At 37.9% G+C, this 20,873-nt stretch overlaps 1 protein-coding gene across 1 annotated transcript in view; it reads left to right on the top strand.

The window, feature by feature from the left end:
• Window positions 1-20,873, top strand: part of BLNK (B cell linker) — an 84,612-nt gene that overhangs the window by 9,355 nt on the left and 54,384 nt on the right. Inside the window, exon 3 of the mRNA XM_084210777.1 lies at window positions 16,341-16,387. Within this exon, the coding sequence (XP_084066903.1) occupies window positions 16,341-16,387 (47 nt within the window). The remainder of the gene's footprint in view (window positions 1-16,340; window positions 16,388-20,873) is intronic.

Raw genomic sequence — 20,873 nt, 5'->3', positions numbered from 1 at the left:
AATCAGAATTTAGTCCTTCTGCTTTCCCATTATCTGTTTCCAATACAATTCCTCATTCTCCATTCTCTACTTCATCCTTAAAGGGGTGGCTGAAGAGGGGCAAAGTAGTTCCCTTCACCTGAGAGATATTTCCAAAGGCTTTGGCAAAATGGACTTCTCTGCAGTAAAGACTAAAGCCAGCTGAATACTAGCAATTCTCATAAGAAAGCATGAACAAAGTTAAAAATTGATGTTGTAGAGGAGTTTTTCCAAGAAAGGGCTGACTCTTAGGGCTCTGTTGGTTTGGAAAGGTGAACATATCTACAATTTCATGGAAAACCAAGTTCTGTGAGAACCAGACAATGTAGCAGGGAGAAGGGACTCCTTGGGAATAGGCTGGAGAGAGTCTGAAGTTTAAAGTTGTCTGTTTCTACCGAGTTCAGAAAGGAAGAAATTCATCAGCCTTCTACGTAAAAACAGGATTGCATTATGTACAGCTGACTTTAGCCAAAGTTTCTATTGCAAACAGAGGGAACCTGGAAAGGCCGCAAATATTAAAATCTTATTTGAGGTAGTGGGTGATATTAGTGCCAAAATGAGATCAATTTCCAAGGAGATACATTTCAAGTTGCTATTCTTAATCAAAGAACTGACTGGAGTCCTAAGTGCAGAAATTAAAAATTACTAGAAATTATTGAAAAAAAAATTAAAGGAACTTTCATTGAAAAAAAAAAAAGGCAGGAAAAGGAATACCCTTTTGTTGAAACCTGTCTGGATATTGCAACTACAAAGCTACTAATTGTAAAGTGACAGGAATGAAACAAGTGCCCTGTTACCCCCACAGGACATCCAGAGGGGTGTGAGGATGATTATGCCAGGACAGTTCTGCTGGTAGATTTTCACTTAGACACCCTTGTAGCCTAAGATTTAGGTATAACCCACAATAACCTGAGCACTTTTTGCTAATGCTGACTGAGCTATTATGGCTGTATTAAAAAGCTTAAGGCACCTAAAATGAAAGTACATGAAGTCTGCAATGCAAAGTTATAGAAACTAGAAGCATTGAGGAAGTTACCAAGAGTCAGGGAGTTTCCCTTAGTAAAATGAAGCCATCCTGGGTTTTTTGCAGGATGACATTGCTCTGAATAAGCATGATGATAAGGGGAAGAGGGGAAAAAAGCAAACACAACTGGAACACCAAGCCTATAGGCTGCTACTAATATAGCAACTTCTGAATTTCAGTGTAATTTTGTCTTTAATTTAAAATTATCAGTAGATGTCTTGCACAAGCTGCCAGTTTTCAGCATACTGCTAAGAGCAAAAGCTTCCAGCCATTCTTAGAATGGCTCAGAAGATACTATTAAATATTTATCAATCTTTCCATAGCTAAAAACTCATGGAATTTGCCCATATTAAAAAATAAAAACAGAACACACACAAATGCAATTGCAGAGATCTTTCATGAGTTTTCCCAGTGCCAATTTCGTGCATAAGCACAGACCTTACCATTAGGGAATCTGGCTTGGAGTTTGGGTTGGACTGCTGGGAAACCACATCACACACTGGGGCTCAGGAAGAGACATGCTGGAAAGAATTCAGAATTCCCAGAGGTCCTACAAAACCAGTGCTTAGAAGAATAAGAATTTCAATCATTTCATGCATTTTAGGCCCCTGGAATACTGAAGAGTAAATTCTATTCAAAATCCACATTAGTGTGTCAAATGCAGAAACACAGATTCTACTTGTAGGGTATTTGACTTTTTCTAGGCACTCTTCCCTGCAGCATTTTATTTCACTTATTTAAGCAGATAGGCACAAAATTCCTACAAAATATATTTTAAATTGTTTATTAATATTCTTTCAACATGCTATAGAAGATTTTTATTTTCTTTGCTTTTCTATTTATTTCTTCCAATGTTCCTGTGCAGCTGAGCTTTTTCACTTAACGTTAAACTATTTTGTCCCCTGCTACATGAATGCAATTTACACTTTTAAAAGGTGTTATTAGCTGCATCCATTGCAAGAGTCCTTGAAAAGACAGAGAATTATTAAAATCTTACAAATGCCATGGGGTTCATTTCTCATGGTATGACCCTGATAGAGTAAAAACTTGATTTTCTATCAAGATTACTTAAATGTCCCATTAGACATCTAGAACATCTAATCAGCATAATGTGAGTAGGCAGGGTGCTTAACCATCTGAATGTAGGATGAGATCCAAATGAATTGAACAAGTCATACCATTTTTTGGTTAAAAAAATTACAGGCATTAGACTACTAACATATGTTTTCTATTTATAGCTGATGACCTATTTTACTCACTCAGAACTACTCAAGGCAAATGCTGACATTTGCCCTTAACCCCTAGTTTCCTGTGAAGGGGAAAATGCAACACTTCATTTGTGTTTTAGATTGTCTGGGTCCCACAGTATATAAAAAGCAGATTAATGTCTGTATATACCAGGGTTACACTGTAAGTGAAAGAGACTCTTCACTGGAACAAACAAACAAAACGACCTCAAAACCTCACTCTTTTACCTGAATGTTTATGATTCAGGTTACATCAGAGTATCTGAAACGCATCTGTACAAACACAGCACTGAATTTTGAAGAGGCAGAAGGAAAAAAGGGCAAATAAATTCTGTAATAGTATCATCCCCAAAGCCTGGGGTTTATTTGGTCATATATACACTTTCCAAACAGAAAGTCCTCTACTGACAAAATTTCAGTGTTTTTTAGAGCCGTACCATGCATTATTTATGGTGTTATCGCTTCTTCCTTTTCCCTGTCCAATTAAGTATTCTTGAACTTTATAGCGTAGAGCTACATTTTTTGTTGGGTCTTGAAGGACTTTTGTGACTGTGCTCATGAATAAATTCAGAAATACATAAAACTGAGGAACTCAACAATTAGGTCATAGGAGGTTTTTTATGTTGTCCTATGTTTTTCATCCCAACACAAACCACCACATTAGTTCCAAATGTGATAAATATCCATTTGGTCAGCACAGATAAAACTGGTATCATTTCATATTGGCAGACAATAGCTGAATTTCCACTACACAACATGAAGTATGGTTGCAACATCAAGAGTTTGTTGGAAATTATTTTGCCTTTGTTGAGCTTCAGCTTGAAGTAACCTCAACTTGTGAATTTTCATCAGCTAAAGCCAAACAGAGCCACTTTTGTCATGTTAAACAGTACCCAGATTCACTGACACTCTGCAAAAGCTTGGCTATCAGGTCAACAACTCTTCCAACATCCAGCTCCTGATCCTGTGCACCTCACACTCATCTGAATGAGCTGCAGATTCCCTCTCTCACACATGGATAATAGTTGGAACCTGTAGTCATTTTACAAACATATTACAGTGGGAAATGCCAGGGTCACTTACTTGGCAGATAACGCAAAAAAGGAAAAACATATTTCATTTTCCTTATTTAAGTGTTCTAGAAGACATCTGGTCATACTATGCAAGTATATTATTTGGCTGGGTAATTACAGTCCCATGTAAAAAACAGTAGAAAGTACTAAGTAAATAAAGTTTTACTTTTATTACTCAATGTTTTATTTTTCTGGACTAAAAATACAACACTTCTGTTTCGTTTTATGTAGGAGGTACACACCACTATGGGTTATTTCTTTAAGTTATATGGACAAGTTTCTTAATTGATTTTGTTTTCTAAATCTGCATATCTGAAGTTTAAAATCTGTGCTTCCCCCCCCCCCACCCCCAACAAAAATAAGTGACTGTAAAATACAGATTTAGCAACAACACCCATCCATTTCATCACCAGCTTACATTATTAGAGAGTTTCTTTTTTTTTTCATTTTTTACTTTTATTGCACCAGAAATGGCTACAAGTAATTGGAACCTATCATTGAAGTAATATGGTCATGGCAAGCAGCTTTACTCACTAGAATGAATGTGGAAAGCCATGCTAAAAAATAGTACTTAGAGTATTTCTTGAACTATGAAGAAACTTAAGTAATCAAAATTGCCCAGTTTTATCCAAAAAAGTTTTTATTTTGCTTGTGGTCAATTAAAAAATAACTGGATTCACATTAATATTGAACTCATTTTAAACCTTTTGACACAGTGGGGGATTAACTTCTAATAAACAAACAATTTGCCAGCAATTGATAATTGACATACCAAAATTCAAACGCTCTCTCTTTTAGTTCTTTTCCTGTTTTACAAGTGTATATGCCCAACTGTAAGGCTGGCTGTTATGTAATATGATCATCCATTATTGCCTCTTGACTTTCACAAATCATCAAATCATTTAGAGAGCAGCATGTTTTTCATAGATGTTCAGTGTTCATAAAATTCCTAGTTTGCTTCTGCATGTAAACAACACTACATGATAGTCACCCCACACAATAAAATTCTTTAAAACCTTGATTAAATTGTTTAAATGTAAAAAATGGAAATACTCACTTTAAGCTAAATTTCAGTATTAGTCAATGGTTTGAGGGTGAGAAAAGGAGAGACAAAATTAGCCAACAGTGACTTTTTCCTAAAAAGAAACTACTCCCACACACAAGGAAACTGGGGTCAGGAGAGTAATTTGAAGTTTACATGATGGTCACACTCATCCCAGCATAAATATCACTGGCTTCCAGATACCATTATAAGGACAGGCTAATATTAGAACTGTTCAAAATATGTGTATTGTTTTCCTGGAACAAGCTTATTTTGGAAGCCATGTGAATCCTCAGAAATTACTAGGATGTGAAAGGATATTTGCATGCACAGTTTTGACCTCTTCTCTTGCTCTTTCCCTGTTAATATATCTCAGCTGGTTTGTCTTTTAACATTCCAAAATTCCAGTAGCTTTCAAAGTGCAACCTTTCTCAAAGAAAACATGCTGCTCTTCCTTTCTCCCCACACTGTGAACTCTGCACAAACTTGGCAATAGATTTAAAGACCTACTGCTCCAAAATGGTGCAATGGCAGCATCCTGAAACTCAAGTGATGTTTTATTAACTGCCAGGAAAGGAAAGAGTGTCTGTATGTCAGTGGAAATTTGGAATTTCTTGTAAGCATTTCATCTTGGCTGTCAACAAAATGTTGGGTCATTGACTTATAAAGCTTTGAAGCAAAAATATTTATTTTTAGACACTTTAAATATATATTTTGGTATTTATTTCACTTCAAGAACCATGCTTGCTAACTACTGTAACTTAAATGTCAAAAATTGGTAGAAAAAGTTTTTTCCAAAGGAGATTCATGTATATCTATATATAGTGGAAGAGTCACTTCAATTACATTTGGCACTGTTTTTATAGCCCACACTAATCGCCTTGCTCTCAATTAACTTGGGTCACTTCAAGAATGGGCCAAAAGGAAGTCTGTTCCACATGCATTCCTGAACAGTCTCTAATGCTATAAAATATGAATATACTAGGAGCAAGATTAAAAATCTGAATACTTTGAAGGTTTGAGAACTTTAGATGTAGACAGACTTCACTGGCTACCGTGAAGTGTCAAAGAGAAAAAGATTGATATTTACACTTATGAAGATTCATCATGCTGAAAGGGAAGGGAAAGATTCACATGCTGAGTATCCCAGGACCTTGATTAAATATGCAGATCCAGCATGAAATTCAAAAAAATAAATGTTTGTGTGTAAAGACCAAGCGGCAATTCAGAAGTACAAAAAACACAAATAATTTACATACCCAGCACGTGTGCTTCACAGTCTGTAGAGCAATATAAATATGCACAGGAAGACCAAAACTTTCGCCTAATGTGTTGAGTCCTGTATCCAAAACTAGATCTCCTTTTTCCTGTTGAAATCATCTAACAGTCTAACATCTATTAGATACATACAAGTCACTTGACAAACAAATTGTACTGTTAAATTTCCATGCAAAAACAAAGGAGATGAAAAACTTTCAAAGCACCTTTTCCTTTGCTTCTTTCTAACTGACACTAACTGTTCAGGTCTTGACAGCAAAAGTAAAAGGAAATCAAGCTTCTCAAATTAAGTTACTCTCTACCTTGATAGCTATCCCACAACATCTATCATCCAGAAGCATCATTAGCACCAGACATGTTGCCCTGACAGAAGACGTTGATTGCATTAAACCAGAAAATACTTTAATTAAACCATTCAAACATACTAACAAATTTATCGGCATCCCTATTGGGGTATGGGGGAGGGAATGCTCTATCTACAGGCTGTCTTCAAATTTCCAAACTGAGAAAAATAAAGCAGATGTTTAAATCAAATACCATAAAACACTTTGTAGCCGAGTACTTAAGAGAAAGTTTACAAAGCTCTTTGTGTCACTGGTACACATTGAGTAATACTGTACTAGCCTTTGGCTTTGCCCCTTCAAAATGTAGATCTCAAAATCTGGAGCTGTCCTGGCCATAAACCACTAAACAGCAACCTGTTCTCTATCACAGACCAGGAGAGAGGTGACTACTCTGTGCTATAGCTGTCCTCCTCCCCACCTTAGAAGTCCTCATCCAGACTCACTGCTGTGATCCAATACAGATTTTGTTCATACTTTGAATGAAGATATTTACAGACACAAGCACGTGTTTCTCTCCAGGGGCAGAAATGGTTTCTCCTGTTTGAGCCAGGGCCACATATTGCACACACTGTTGGCAGACAGTCTTTTCCAGACTAACCGTTGTGAAGGCTGAGTTCATGCAGCAACTTATACCCGGCACGTGTGCTTCACAGTAACAGGTCTTAATTGTGCTCAATCTTGATACCTCTAATGCTTACCTAAATTATCTCTATTTGTGGTATTTTGTCCTACTTGCAATGACTGCCAGCCAGCACCTTAAGGTCTACCTTTTCACAAAGTTATTTCAGCCATTGAAATGCAGCAGTTGTGATCTTGCTGTTGGAGTCAGTGATTACTCACTCTTAATGATGTTGCTTGCTGTGGCTAAGGTAATGTTAATCAAGCAAATCAGGTTCTCATTTTCAAGATGAGACAGGTATACATACATGACACTCATGACTATTAAAGAGTATCTATACAGGACAGCTATAACCACTGCAATTATTAAAATCTAAACAATGAAACTCAAGCACTACCTCAAAAACCTAAACCAGTATCAAAGGAGATACAGCAAATCTATTCCACTAACCAGGGAATACTTTCCAAGTCAAATAGCTCAGCACATTTCTGTGTGAGCATTTGAAATTGTTTCTTCAATGTAGATGCTCAAGGAGCTTATGAGGTGGTTTATTTTCCAATGAGAAGACAGACAGCCATCAAGTGTTTAGGGTAGACAAGCATGTACTAAGCCACATTTGGTTTCCTGATTCAGTAAGAGTGTTTATTCTTATAATTAAGATTTGCTACTTCTAGTTCCCTTGATGAAATGTAATGTGCTCATAATTATGCAGATGTTCTTTCTTAATCTTTCAAGAATATATACATTTTGCTTTTAAGACTGCTGTTACAGCTTAACTGTTGCTGACAGCTTCTGCCATACTATTTGCTCTGAGAGGTAAGATGATTCTCATACTCCTTCTCTACAGCTTTTTTGGTCTCAGCTGTTTCCCAGCACATGTTTTTGTCTAGATGCAGGAAAGCAGAAGGCAGCAGATTCTGCAGGCAGTGTCAGCAGGGAGCACATCTGCACAGTTCCCAGGCCCCTGGCCAGCAGGGGAGAGCTGAAGGTCCAATATCACACACTTCCTGGGATTCTGCTCCCACAGCCTGACACACCTGGGGAGCACCCTATTTAGTTACTTGGCTTGTACAGCAGCAGTTTACTTTCTTAGGGAAAGTTAAGTCATAATCTTAGTTGAGTCCTTGCCAGCCTCAGCTACCAGTGACCTGAGAACTGATTCCTGATGGGCTATTTTCTGTTGTCATTTTCAGTGTCCCTCATGAGAGTAGGATGGAAACGGTCAGCCCTCAGAAAACTGAGTTTTGTATTTCAGCACAATGCACAGAGCACCTTGCACCAACTCAACCTCAGCCTTTGTTTACTGACATTACTCTTCCTACTATATTCAAATACTGAAAACACCACCACCACAACCATTTCAGCTTTTGCCTCCTTCCATTCCCTTAGAAAGCAAGTTAGATGAAGGGACTTATTCATACCTGCAGAGATGTATGCTAACTTAAGGAAATACCAAATAGCAAAACCAGATCGTTTCAATAGGAAAGATGAACTAGAAAGAAACTGTGGATAATCACCCAGCCAAGGGACAGTCTGTTTTCACAGCATAAGCCAGACACAGAAGGGCACTACTTGGCTGAAACCACCTGCATGCAGTGACTGGAACAGCACTCAGGTAACTGCTGGAAGCAGCAGCTGGCCTCAGACTTGCTTCAGCCCTGACAAAGGCAAGCTTATTAACAGAAGCTGACAGTGTCAATTCTGCTGCATGTCACCATTAAACTGGGTCAACAGCTTACTGCACTCACCTTGGGCTGAGTCCTGAGGAAAAGTCAGTTCTTAAAGCACCAGGTCTGCTTCCAGCAGGACTCCCCTGCAGCATTTCCTGTTCTCAGGTGACTGGCATTTTGACTTCAGACTAGAAATATTTTCCAGGCCTTAATTCTTAGATGTGGACAAAAATGGAAGTTTTGACACTTCAGTATTTCCCTTTGCTCTAATTCAGAAGGAATAGTTGCAAATTTCCCATAAAAGTAAAAATAAAGTGCTTTGTAACCACTAAGGCAGTAATGCTTACATGTCTCATCTGGGTCTTTTACCTTATATTAAAAAACATGAAAATTAATTGATTCAACTTCACCAATTTTTTAATAGAGTCTTAATCATCAATAAAGTAAAAGAAACCCTGAAAAACAACTTGTTTTAATTGATGAAGCATTTTTAGAGACAAATGATTCTACTAGAAGAGCTTCAGCTGGCCCTTTTGAATTCTCTTTTCTCATAAAAAGAAATCAGGCTTCCTAATCTTGCAGCCTACATCAGCAGAGGCTCTGCTGCTTTTTTGCTGAGGCTAAATTTCTGGTGGACACAGTTATTTCTATATGTGGTAACTTCCTTCCTCTTTCAAACACTAAAACTTAATTTGCTTAAGCATATATTGGTGCATTACTGCAAAGATTTGGGAAGTGATTCAATTTTCTGAGTTCCAGTAAATGTCCTTTCAATAAGGACATGCAAATACAGACAGAGCTCGGCCCACAGAACTTTACACTGTCAGTGAGGAAGATGGCATAATTTTTGAAAGAACCTTGGAAACCTCTCATCTCTCCATGAGGTCAGCCTAAGACTAATGGGGACATCATTTTCTAGGAAAGATAACATGACCTTTCCCATTGTATGCACTATATAAACAGATTTATATTGCAAATTAAATCTTACTGTCTGTCTTAGAACAAGGCTATTTCTGCAGCCAGCTTTCAAGGAGAAGACCATTCATTCCACACATGAGATTGAGTAAAACAGGTACAAAAGTCTTGGACAGTCAAGCCTGAGCAAACAGCTCCTGGGGTATACAATAGGTTAGAAACACTAGGTCATAAATAAATCATAGGTGAACCCACTCATAGCACGTATAAGAATAAAGGGTCAACTAGTTTAAGGTTTCACTGAGCTCTTAATGTGAGATGGCACTACTGCAATAGTACCAGAACAATAATATCAGAACAATGCAAACCACAGGGGTTCACTGAGCTACTATTGAAAGAAAACATCTTTCAGTCAAGCAAAAAACAGGTTTCTACCATCTCAACAGCTAAAAAAGTGTGGTAGGTGAGGCAGTACAGAAGCCTCAGAACCATACAGCTCAATGCATATTACACCTCACCAAATAATTCCAAAACCTCCTTGGTTTTAATTTGAAGTGTTAGAGCAGCAATACTACAGACAGTTCTCCATCAATGTAATAAAGTAATTCCAGCTGCCCTAAAGAATGTAGAGTACTCGACTGTTCCTTCCAGTAAGGGAAACATCTAGATCTCAAACTCCCATTACATGTTGAACACGGCTCTTAGTAACACAATATTAGATTGGCAGTTTTTTAACCAAAAGCATGCCTGAGGACAAAATAACAGCAGCATTCCATGAGGGATGACAAATCCACAGCAGACCAAGAAACCCAACCTCAGCAGTTATTTACAACAAATACATGCTGAATGTATTCCCTTGCTACCACCACTGCCAGCAACACAGCTCCATTTGTACTATGCAAGGTTTTATATAAACCAAACACAGAGGTAGCTGCTCTGAAATCTTAGAGATCTCATGTATATTAACAATTCTGGTGCTACTAGCATGCTTCCACAACTTTGGAAAGGCATCAGTGTCCAAGAGGTAAGAAGCAGCCCGAGGAAGTGCAGACAAAGTCAGAGTGACTTTGCACGGAGCAATTGGCCTCGTGTCATTGCAACAGCTCCCAGTCAGACCCAAAAGGTCAAAAGCTTATTAGAGCTCTTAAGCACCTGCAGTGGATTACCAGGTTCAGGACAGACAAGATTGCATCTCCCAGCTCTGGCTGGCACAAGTGTTAACAACCAATCTCACTCTTAGAGAGGAGCTCTGCAGCAAACAGGATTGCTGCTCAGCTCCGCTTTCCACTAAAGCAGCAGGCTCGCCTATCTGAAATGACAGCTGCTGTTTCTCATACCACTTCTATAACTGTGACTCAAGTCTCACTGCAGAATGTCAACATTTGTGTTCAACAAATATGATTCACCATGTTTTGAAAGTAACAGAAATGGAATGTAGAGGCAGCATATGATTCACCCCAGCCTTGAAACTGCACAACTGCACAAACACACACTGAATTAGAATTATGCTACCAACATTTTTTACCTCTGAAATATTTGCAACAGTTATTATGAAATGAGAAAACTCTAAAATAAACACAACCAGAAATAAATCAATATAGTTTGACAATTCTTGCCACAAACTGCTAACACAGAAAAAATAATCTATGATTTTTTTTTTTTCCTCCCACTTCTAATTACACTTTCACTGAAGCGTACTTCCTTTCCTTCTTCCTTCAGATTTGTCTTTGTCTTCACCCAGTTTTCTAATACTGATCTCTTTCATTTTATAATCTGGAAGACAGCTTTGAATTATGCTTTTATATTTTTTCATATCCATTTTAAATTGCACCATTTGACTGTAGGTACGGTGCCCATAAGCCATGTTTTAAAAAATAATGTCTAAAATAATTGATATTTCATTTTTGCATATCTTTGCTTGTTATTAGTAATTTATACATTATGTATATAATAGCACTGGAGGCAAAGATAAATTAAAGTTTCAGTGGGGCAGGCATGCAGAGTTTTAGCAAGGGATTTTTTCTTCAAAAACACAAAATATATGCTGGACAAAAGAGAAAAGCAAAATATTTATAAATGCCCTTTGAAAAAAATGTGAATTATAAATTAATATATTAACCATGATTCAGCAAATGCAGATGGGAATTATTTGGGCACATGCCTATATGCTTTATCGATTCCGAGCCCACATACCTTGCCTGAATTCAGGTGAGATCAGAGTTTTGGCCATGAAGTCCTGCTTCCTCTCCCAGAGGAGCTTACACTCATGAGTAATGCCACACCTGAGAAGCACATCACAGCTCTGAGGCTGGACTTCTCCTGTTCATTCACTGGAGGTCTAAAACTGGTATCTCCAAACAGTTTCCCAGTTGACCCTGAAGTTCTGTAACCTTTACCCTCACCTCCTTTTTTTTAACCCTCATGCCCCTTTCAATCTTTTCTCCTCTAATGAAACTGTTCATCAGTTCTCTAGCATGAGGCCATGCATACAGAAAGATGACCCCCAACCTGGCATTACATAAGTGAGATATTACTAAAAGAAGCAAAATTTAGTTTGAATGCTCTGTAACACCCAGATAAAGTACAGAGAACTGCAATTTTAGTATGTAATATAGTTACAATCTGTTAATCTGCTCTGCAAACTGGTCTCACTGTAAAGCCACTTTGCACAAAGTGCTATTGCTACCACTAGATGTCAGTTTTACACACTTAAAAATGGTCAATTCCCTGAAAAACAGTAATTCTCCATTCACAATAGAAACAGCTCTCTATTATGTAATTCTTTCTGAACTGACCTTTAATTTGAAGTGTCTCACATTTTATTTACCTTCTCTCCACTTCTTCCTCAGCCCATCAGGGCATCGCTCTCCTTTATTAAAGAAAAAAAAAAAAATTCCACTATGTTGCATTTATTCAATGATTTCCTCAGTGAGAGACACTGGCAGTTTTTGCCAGATATCACTGACAAAAGTCTTTATCTCAGATTGTGTCTCTAGAGGCCAGCACTGAAATCTTATTTTTATTCCCCAGAGATATTTTTATATTCCATAAAGACACTTCTAAGAAATGCCATTACATTTTTTTACTAAGAAATGCCAAAGTAATTACAGATAGGCTGCCATGCCAGTTAATAAGAGATATCATTGATATGGCTTATTACAATTTTATGATTTCTCAGATTTTTACTTATATTGACTCCCTAAATGCAGATAGATTTTATTTATATTTCAAATCCCTGTCTCTCAAGAATCAAAAACATAGTGTACATTCCTCTAATCTCCTACAAGGGCTCTTTACAGGTGTTTTTCTTAAGAACAGTTTTCATTAGCTAGTCTTAACAGAAACTTGGCCATACTGATTACAGAACATCTATATTATACATTTACTCTATCACAAAATGGAATTGCTTTTTGTTAAGTAGATGTGTCTTTACTTCCTTCCCCAAAGAAAATTATTGAAGAAAATTGGGATGAAGTCAAATTCATTATATATTATTACAGTCAAATATATGTATACTCCACAAAAAGCAACAAACCTCTCCAAAGCTCAGAAGTGACAAAGTTACAGAATGTAGCTCTGAACTTTTATAAAGTAATGACAAGACTGTCACCTTACATGAAGCTGCACTTTCCAGATATTGATAGTTTAGCTAGCAAGACACTATGCTTGTTTATCATAACGTCAAACGAATCCCCTCACCCTCATTCACATCAAAATCTGACATTTTCAAGCTCCTACTGATCCTTCACAGCTCTCCTGGATTGCTCAAGGTATTCTTTGCACCTGCAGCCATAACCATCTCATACATGTGCTTGCCTACCAGCAAGGGATGGAAAGCAAGGAAGGGGAAAGATGCACCTCAATGAACTTCAAAACGGAGTTGAAAACACTGTATCATGCAATCAACTCTATCAACAACCTTCTCCAAAGACATCCAAAAGCTTTTTTTAGGCAGCAACTCCATTGAAACCATCTCTTTGCACAACCTCAGCAATGTAAAAGCACGGCAAAAAACTTCCAAGGCAAACATGGAATCCAAAACGCATCCAGTCCCATGGCTGCTGACAGCAATGTTCATGACTTCCTTAGGGAAGTGCCATGCCTGGGGCAGACAAGGGTGTTGCTTATGGTACGTTTTGTGTGGCAGCGTTCTGCCCCATTCCCTTTGCCTTCCTACCACACTCACCATCCCTTATCCACCTACCAGGCATCTCTGGGACTGCAAAATGCCCGAAATCCCACCCAGCCACAGCATGTGAGCCACCTGCACCCACACTGCTCCCTCCACAGCAGCAGAGCACCTCAGACATGCCAAACTGCTCTGCATGCACTGCACAGTCCATGGGCATGAGCCTGTCTAAAGTTCTTCAGATGAAAATTCACAAAGCCCCCCGTGCACCCGCAGCTCCAGACTGTACAGATCATACCTGTTCCCTGCTATTCATGCAGCCAGTAGAAATGAGGAAATTAACAGCAGGCTAGAAGAGGACAGATTTTTAAACATACTTTCTAAAATATAATTTATATATTACATATGTATGTATTATGCATTACCATAAAATATTATATATTTATATTATATATTTTATATGCTTTCTAATTTATTATAATGCTCTAATATAAAATTGTAAACATAAAACCCAAAACAACAAACCAAACACACACACAAAACCAAACAAACAAAAAAAGAAAATTTAAAAAATCCCTTAAGAACAATCTGTCCCTTTATTTCTTCATTGTATATTTGGCAACTCAAAACCCTCCAGGAAAGAAACTACTTTAACTTCTTCTTTATCACACATACTCATTTGCAACTTATTCCATTTATGCCAATATGAATCACTAACAATGTATATCATGAGCAACAACAGAAGCAATGGTTAATTAAAACCTGGAAGCATTAGTCATCTTCCTACAGAAGTTACCATGTAATTTCAAAAGTGTTGATGTTTGCAAGATATTTTTGTACTCCTTCCTAGGACCATAATTCTGCTGCTAAAGAGCAGCAGCAGCTCTTAGTTTCAATCAATCATGCATTTTACTGAAGAAGAAGGGGAAAAAAAAAAAGCTTTCAGCTGGACCCATAGATATTGACCATCTCAAACCTCAGTGAGATACACAGTTTGATCCCCTCACTGAAGATTGTCCCGGGGAGGAGAAATACGTTAAAACTCCCCCAATAAAACATTCCCCAATAAAGGAATGGCTTAGATCCATAGCTTCCTTCTCTACCAAGCTCCACTGCAAGTTTTAAAAGTGCCTGATCTGACCACACACACAGCACTTGCCTGTGGGGAAAGGCAGCACATTGCAGCAAACAGCAGCTTGGAAGGACTGAAAGTTACACAAGATTTTTCTCTGAAATCACCAAGCCGTTATACCCCAGCAATCTTAATACAAACAAGGAAAGGTTTAAATACTCTATTTTGTAAAGAAAAGGGAGAGAACAAGAATCAAACCTTTGCAACAAAAAGCATAGCTGCCTCCTCTTCTTTCTTACAAAGTGCAAGAGAAGGTGAGGAAACGGCGCTCCTCCTGCTGGTCATTGATATCTAGAGGCAATTGGGTGAGTCACCACTACAGCTGATGAAGCCAAAGGAGCCCAGATGGGCCTGTATGGCAATCACACAGTTCAATGCAGTTTTAAATTTCCCCAGGAATTTGGTGATTTCTAGATCTGCTGGATCATCTGCTAATTACCATACCCATTACATGTAGATATGCAGCTGCTTTTTGTTACAGTATAATTACAGGCTCAGTTCTAAATGTAGGGGCTTCTCTACTGTCTGAAATGGCATATTGTCACAACAAATACGTCAAAGAAATGCAGAGATCCACTGGGATTGAAATACAGACCAAGGAAATATGTTTTCTCTGAGAATGTGTATGTCCTCCACTTGATCTTCTCTTATACACTTAGTGTCTCCACTTGTATGCCTGATACAAACTCATCCATCATTCTGATAAGATGGTGAGAGAAAAGGCAAAATAGTTTGGTTTGGGACTAATGGCTGGGACGTTATTCAGAAAAAACAGATCTGGGCAAACATCAGTCATACCACAGTGAACTCAATATCACTGAGTTCACTGGAAAGTATCTATTTCAGAGATTTCACATCCACTGTAGGTATGCCTAGAAAGTGTCAGGAAATACAGAAATTAATTTGCTCTTCCCAACAGAAAAACAGATGGAGGGTTAGAATTGCTTCTACTAAATGGACACGTTTTCAGCCTGACCTATCCTCTGCTGAAATCTATGCCGCAAAAGAGGAAATTTTAGCATTAGAAGGTTTGTGGACTGAAAGCGTGCAATCCCACCCTTGGTCTTCATACAATCCAGAGACTGTACTGGAAATTTTGCACTAAAGAAAAACCCATAGATAAAAAAAGGTTTTATTCAGACTAATTGAAAACTCTAACTCGAGAAGTTCGCCTGCAAGTTGTGCAGTAGCTTGAACATGAAAAGTTCTGCATGACCTCCTTGTTCACATTGAGGTGAGAGGCATATAGAGCTACACAAATTATTGAAATCATTTGGGGAAACTCTTTCCAGTACTTGCATTAGATAGTTCAGCATTAGAATGGGCACTTTATGTGCCAAGGTAATACACTACAAATTCTATTTCTTTTTCGTCACCAGCTCTTCATGGGTTGAGAAGTCATGCAGAACTTTAGAACAAGAACAGGGCAAACATGAGGTTAATAATATCCCAGCCATTATCTTCCACTCAGCCATTGTTATACTAATCTGCTGATTTGAGTGAAAAAAACACAAAGAAATCCGTGGTGAAGAGACCATATTAAATGGCTTGTTTATCACTTCTTGAATGATTCATTAACCAGCCTAATTTAATCTGCCACATGCCTGGTAAAATTCCAGTTTAGCAATGTAGTGTGTGCTACCAGCTTTCTAGAAATGTTACAACAGGCTAATAACAAAAGTTAAGCATTAACCAAGATGAGACAAGCATGTAGCTACAAAACTAAAAACTGTTTTTTCAGGTCTATCCTTCCTTCACTTTTTAAAATATCATGTATTTTACTTCCTGAATTGCTCTTGATTAAAATGATCTTCATTTAAACTATAAAACCTGTTTTCTCTCTTTTCAGAATGCATCAGAATATGAGCTGAGCAGATTCAAAACAATGCACCAGCCGTAAGTGTCTCATTATCTTCCATTTCCCCAATGAATGACTAATACACTTCTACTCTGACAGTTGCTCAGTTAATAAATCAGGAAAAATGAGAATTGAAACCTCCTGATCACGTGAACTTTAACATTAATTGACAGGGTGGGACTTCCTCAAGATTAGGATCCTGGAATATTTACAAGAGCTGTGGTTCAGATCAGCTGACAGAAAGGTCTCTTTTACACCAGATGCTGGATGTTAGTCTTCCTCAGAGCAGAAAGGGACAACCATAATATTAGTAAAAGTACAAGTTCAACTCATTCCAGAACATAAAGGCTCTTTGCTTGTATTGTATTTGAGGTCAAATTTTCAGAATTGGTTCATCTGCTACTTAGGGATTAATTTAAGTGATCAGTTCAACAAAGTGCGTGTTGAAAGTAATTTAAATAGAATTTAAATACAGTACTGAATAAGCAAATACAGATATAACAGTTGGGACGTGCCTTCATATAACTTGTGACAAATCAAGTCTATTTCAAAGGATATCCTTAACGTTCCAACATATTTTTTCTCTTGTAGTACTACACAGAAATTATATTAGGGAATTTTCTCTATGAGCCAATGAAACCAGGAAGACATCAGTTTAATACAGTGTGTTGCTGTTCTTCACTTAATGGTTGTTACTATTCTATGTAGCTTTCCCCTCCATCACTAGCTGGGAAAACACTGATCAATTTGCAAATTGTTTTCTGAATTCCACTCTATTGGTAAGAAACTGGATAAACTTGAAGGCATTTTTACCCAATAAATTCCTATTCCTATTGATAGGAATTCATTGAGAGCATAGGTAAATATTCTTCTGGGTTTAATAATTTATTGGATAAGTAAAAAAATGAATGGACTTTCTTGCAAAGCACTTTAATCTAACGGGACACCATTTTGAGAGAAAATGTAGAGAGAATTAATATAAAGTCAACCAAGGATACATTTTCTGTTTATGACATACATGACTCTGATCTGCTAAAATACTGGGGCAAACAAACACTGAACTTAGGCCAAGAGTTGCACTTCTACTGATGTGAGCACTCAAGCTTTGAATCCTCAAATTGTATATTGGAATAATAAAAGTGTTTTGCCATATGAATTCCATTGTCCAAAGCATTAAAATTCCTTAAATGCACAGTGTGGATGTCGTACCTTTAGTACCAAATTCCAATCTAAACTCTGTTACTCTTACATTGTACTAGTTGCTATTGCAAAAACTGCCTGAGTTTCCAGCACTCCCAGTTTAACTGGAGACGTTGAGTCTACATTGATCCACCTAAGACAGATCAGCTGGCCTGTTCCAGCATGTTCACACAGCAGGTAATTCCCAATGGACCAAAACATTGAGGGCAGATAAACAGAAAATTAATAATTGCCAGACACGCTGAGACTGAAATCCTGTGTTTCTCCCGGCAGTGGCCAGGGCTTCAGGTCTCTGCCTTTATGAAAGTTTCTTCATGAGGCTTCATCAGGCAGGAGTTAAGTTCTCTGACAACCAGCAAAAGCCCTTTGCCTTTCCCATTCTAGTTCAACACTTGGTATTCTTGTCTTCAACAAGATTTTGAGTCCACAAGGCTGTAAGTGCTCTTTGAGCTAAAACACAGAGTCATTCCCCATTCTGCTGGGACATCTCATGACAGGGGTACCAGGAGCAATCTGCAGCCATGCTTGGGTGTGCTTCCCTGCCCTCTGCATCAAACACCCCCACCAACTTAATGCAAGGCTCTTTTCCCTCCAGCCAGTACCGTGCTTGTTTTCTAAGGGGAAAAAAAATGTCTAGGCAAAAAAGACAATTTGGTTTATCTGAAAAGAGTTTATCATTGTAATTCTGTTTTGATACCCTTAAGTAAACTTTTTTTGCACTACACTTCTCATGAAGTGTCTTACTATATTCTTTTGGGTTTACTGTGTCAATGTTGGCTTTGACAGCCTAAAGACAGCCCCACATAGACTAGTTCCCACCTACACTCAAAGCCACAGGTCTACCTAGATTGTTTCTGAGCAACTACTGGATGTTAAGGTGAAATTACCAAGGTGCAGTCTCTACTAGTGTCTTGCCCTACTGCTGAAATTCAATAAATTCAATAATGAAAGATTTTCCTCCCCACTTGATAAACAGTATCAGAAGAGAGGTGCTGCTTTAAAACACAGGACAGGAGAGTACTGAGTCACCAGTCCAAACCCTCTCTAGAGCTGCCAGGGTTGTGCAACAAACTGCACTCACAGGTTTACATGTTTCAGCAATCCCAAGAGCATGTTGAAATCTCGAGCTTTGCTTAAAGCCTTTCCTCCTGCACAAGTACCATTGTATTTTTCACTCCACTCAGCAGACTCAGTTGATAAACTCTCACCCTGAAAGCCTGAGATCACCCATAACACTGAACTAGTTTATTCTCAAGAATGCCAGTACAACTGCACTTTCCAGATTCTTCCCCTGAGAGCAGTTTCAAACATCCCACTGATTCCAGTCCTGGGCTCCTTTAGTCAGTGCTAACATTTATGCCAGGGAGAACACAATATAGAAGAACATCAAGCTACATTCAGGAGCACTTTTTAGAGAGTGCAGATACCATCATCAACCTCATACCACAGCCATACAAGAATCCTGGAACTTAAGGCCCTTCCAAACAAGTTGTCTTGCTGTGCAAATAAGATTGGCACTTATAACTGTATCCAGCAAAACCCGGCATATAGGCTATAGCTCAATTACAAACATCCAAAATTTGGAAGCATATCTCAAGAAAGAAATGTAATTACAGCTTCATCACCTCAGTGTAGATACTCCAAGACTTACAGTATCAGATGTTTATGCAGACATTTTTTCATAATGCTCTCAGCTTACCCAAGTTTCATTTTCCCAGGGACCGTGAAATTAAAAGGCTGCCTTTGTAGCTAATGTGATTAGAAATTCATCCCAGATCAAACTCAGAATAAATTTTGCTCTCAGCTCGGGAGCTCTGGGGGCTACTTTACAAAATCAGGATTGAAATCTTTCATCACAAAATCAGCACTTTCTATCACATGCTAATTCAGAAGTTCTGGCTGTGACAGATTGCCAGGTAAATGAGAAATCCTCACCTGCAAATCAGGTCTGAGGTGTCAAGTCTTGAGTTTACCATTTGTATGTAGCAACATGCAGTCATGGAAGATCCTGGGTAATAACTGAGCTGAGCTGCAGAACACATAATTACAAGTTCTGCATAATTATGGTGTGGGCAGCATTTGATCTTCTTTGCTTGAAATAAACATCTATCAATTTTCACTTCCGTGAAAAAATGTTAATACTTTATTCCACCAGGAATTTATAGCATATGCAGAAAAATTAGCTGCTCTTAAATCATGTAAGTATTCTATAATTGATTTCTAGATGAGTTTCTAACATCTTTTTTATTTGATTTTATCATAATTTTTAAAAACTCCAAACTGAAATTTTCCATCCTTGCCTTCCAAGAATAGGCAATGTCTTTTCCTGAATCATATGAATAAATTCTCAATTGTAAGAGCTGTTACATACCAGGAAAGTACCTTTCCAGTAATGCTGAGGTGTTCCACTTGAGATGTCTGAACTTGCATAGTTCAAACTACAAGAATTAGAAATGTTACACATTAACATCTTTTTCTGTTCTCCTCTCTCCATTCACATTTTTTCTTTTATTTCTTTATTAGGAAGGTAAACAACTCAATGTGGAAAATTAACTTTTCAGCTTTTCCACAGACGTCAACACTTAAATACACTTAACGAAAGACAATTCCTAACAAAAATATGAATAAAATTAATGAGATTTCTATGACAACTAGGGAGTTCCCTTAAAAAAATAATAAAGGGCTTTTGCTATCTCTTTAAGCAAGATCCAGCAGTACAGACATCTTGTCTTGTTCAGACAATCTGCATTTGGACTTTCCCCACTCCACAGAAAGCTTTCAACTGAAATCAAAGGCAGTAGATGACTTCTATTCCAATACTTAGTAAGCAGGAAAGATTTTCCCCTATCTTTGGGATATACCATAATGTTTTCTTATTATGCTATATCCTTCAAATACCATTACACATTAAAATTAATGTTCAGGACAATTTATAAATTAAAAAATTATAGAATTAGTGAACCTTGCCCAATTACTTTTCATGCTGCCCTACCATGCTCAGCCATCTATGGAAAGTCACTGGAGGGGATGAGGGTAAAAGTTGTTTTTCTTTAATATTGAAACTATGCTCATTTTTAGGGACCTTCAGCAAGATAGATCAGAGGTACACTTCAATAACAGTGAGACAGACAATAACAGTGAGACTTCACTTTGAAGAGTAAGAGTGAATCAGCCTCTGAGAACAAAGCCTGTGCTGGTCCAGGCGGAGGGCCCGTAACATCCAGCTTCATCTCACTAAGTTTTTGTGAAAGTAGATAACTTTCCCTTTGTTAATACTCTAGACCAGCCTAAATAGCAATGGAATATCAGTCACATAGCAAATCA

The sequence above is a fragment of the Fringilla coelebs genome (assembly GCF_963513975.1).
Source record: "Fringilla coelebs genome assembly, chromosome: 8".
NCBI classification, from domain to species: Eukaryota; Metazoa; Chordata; class Aves; order Passeriformes; family Fringillidae; genus Fringilla; species Fringilla coelebs.
The sequence above is the reverse complement of the archived record's forward strand: the minus strand, read 5'-3'. Positions and strand labels throughout refer to the sequence as shown.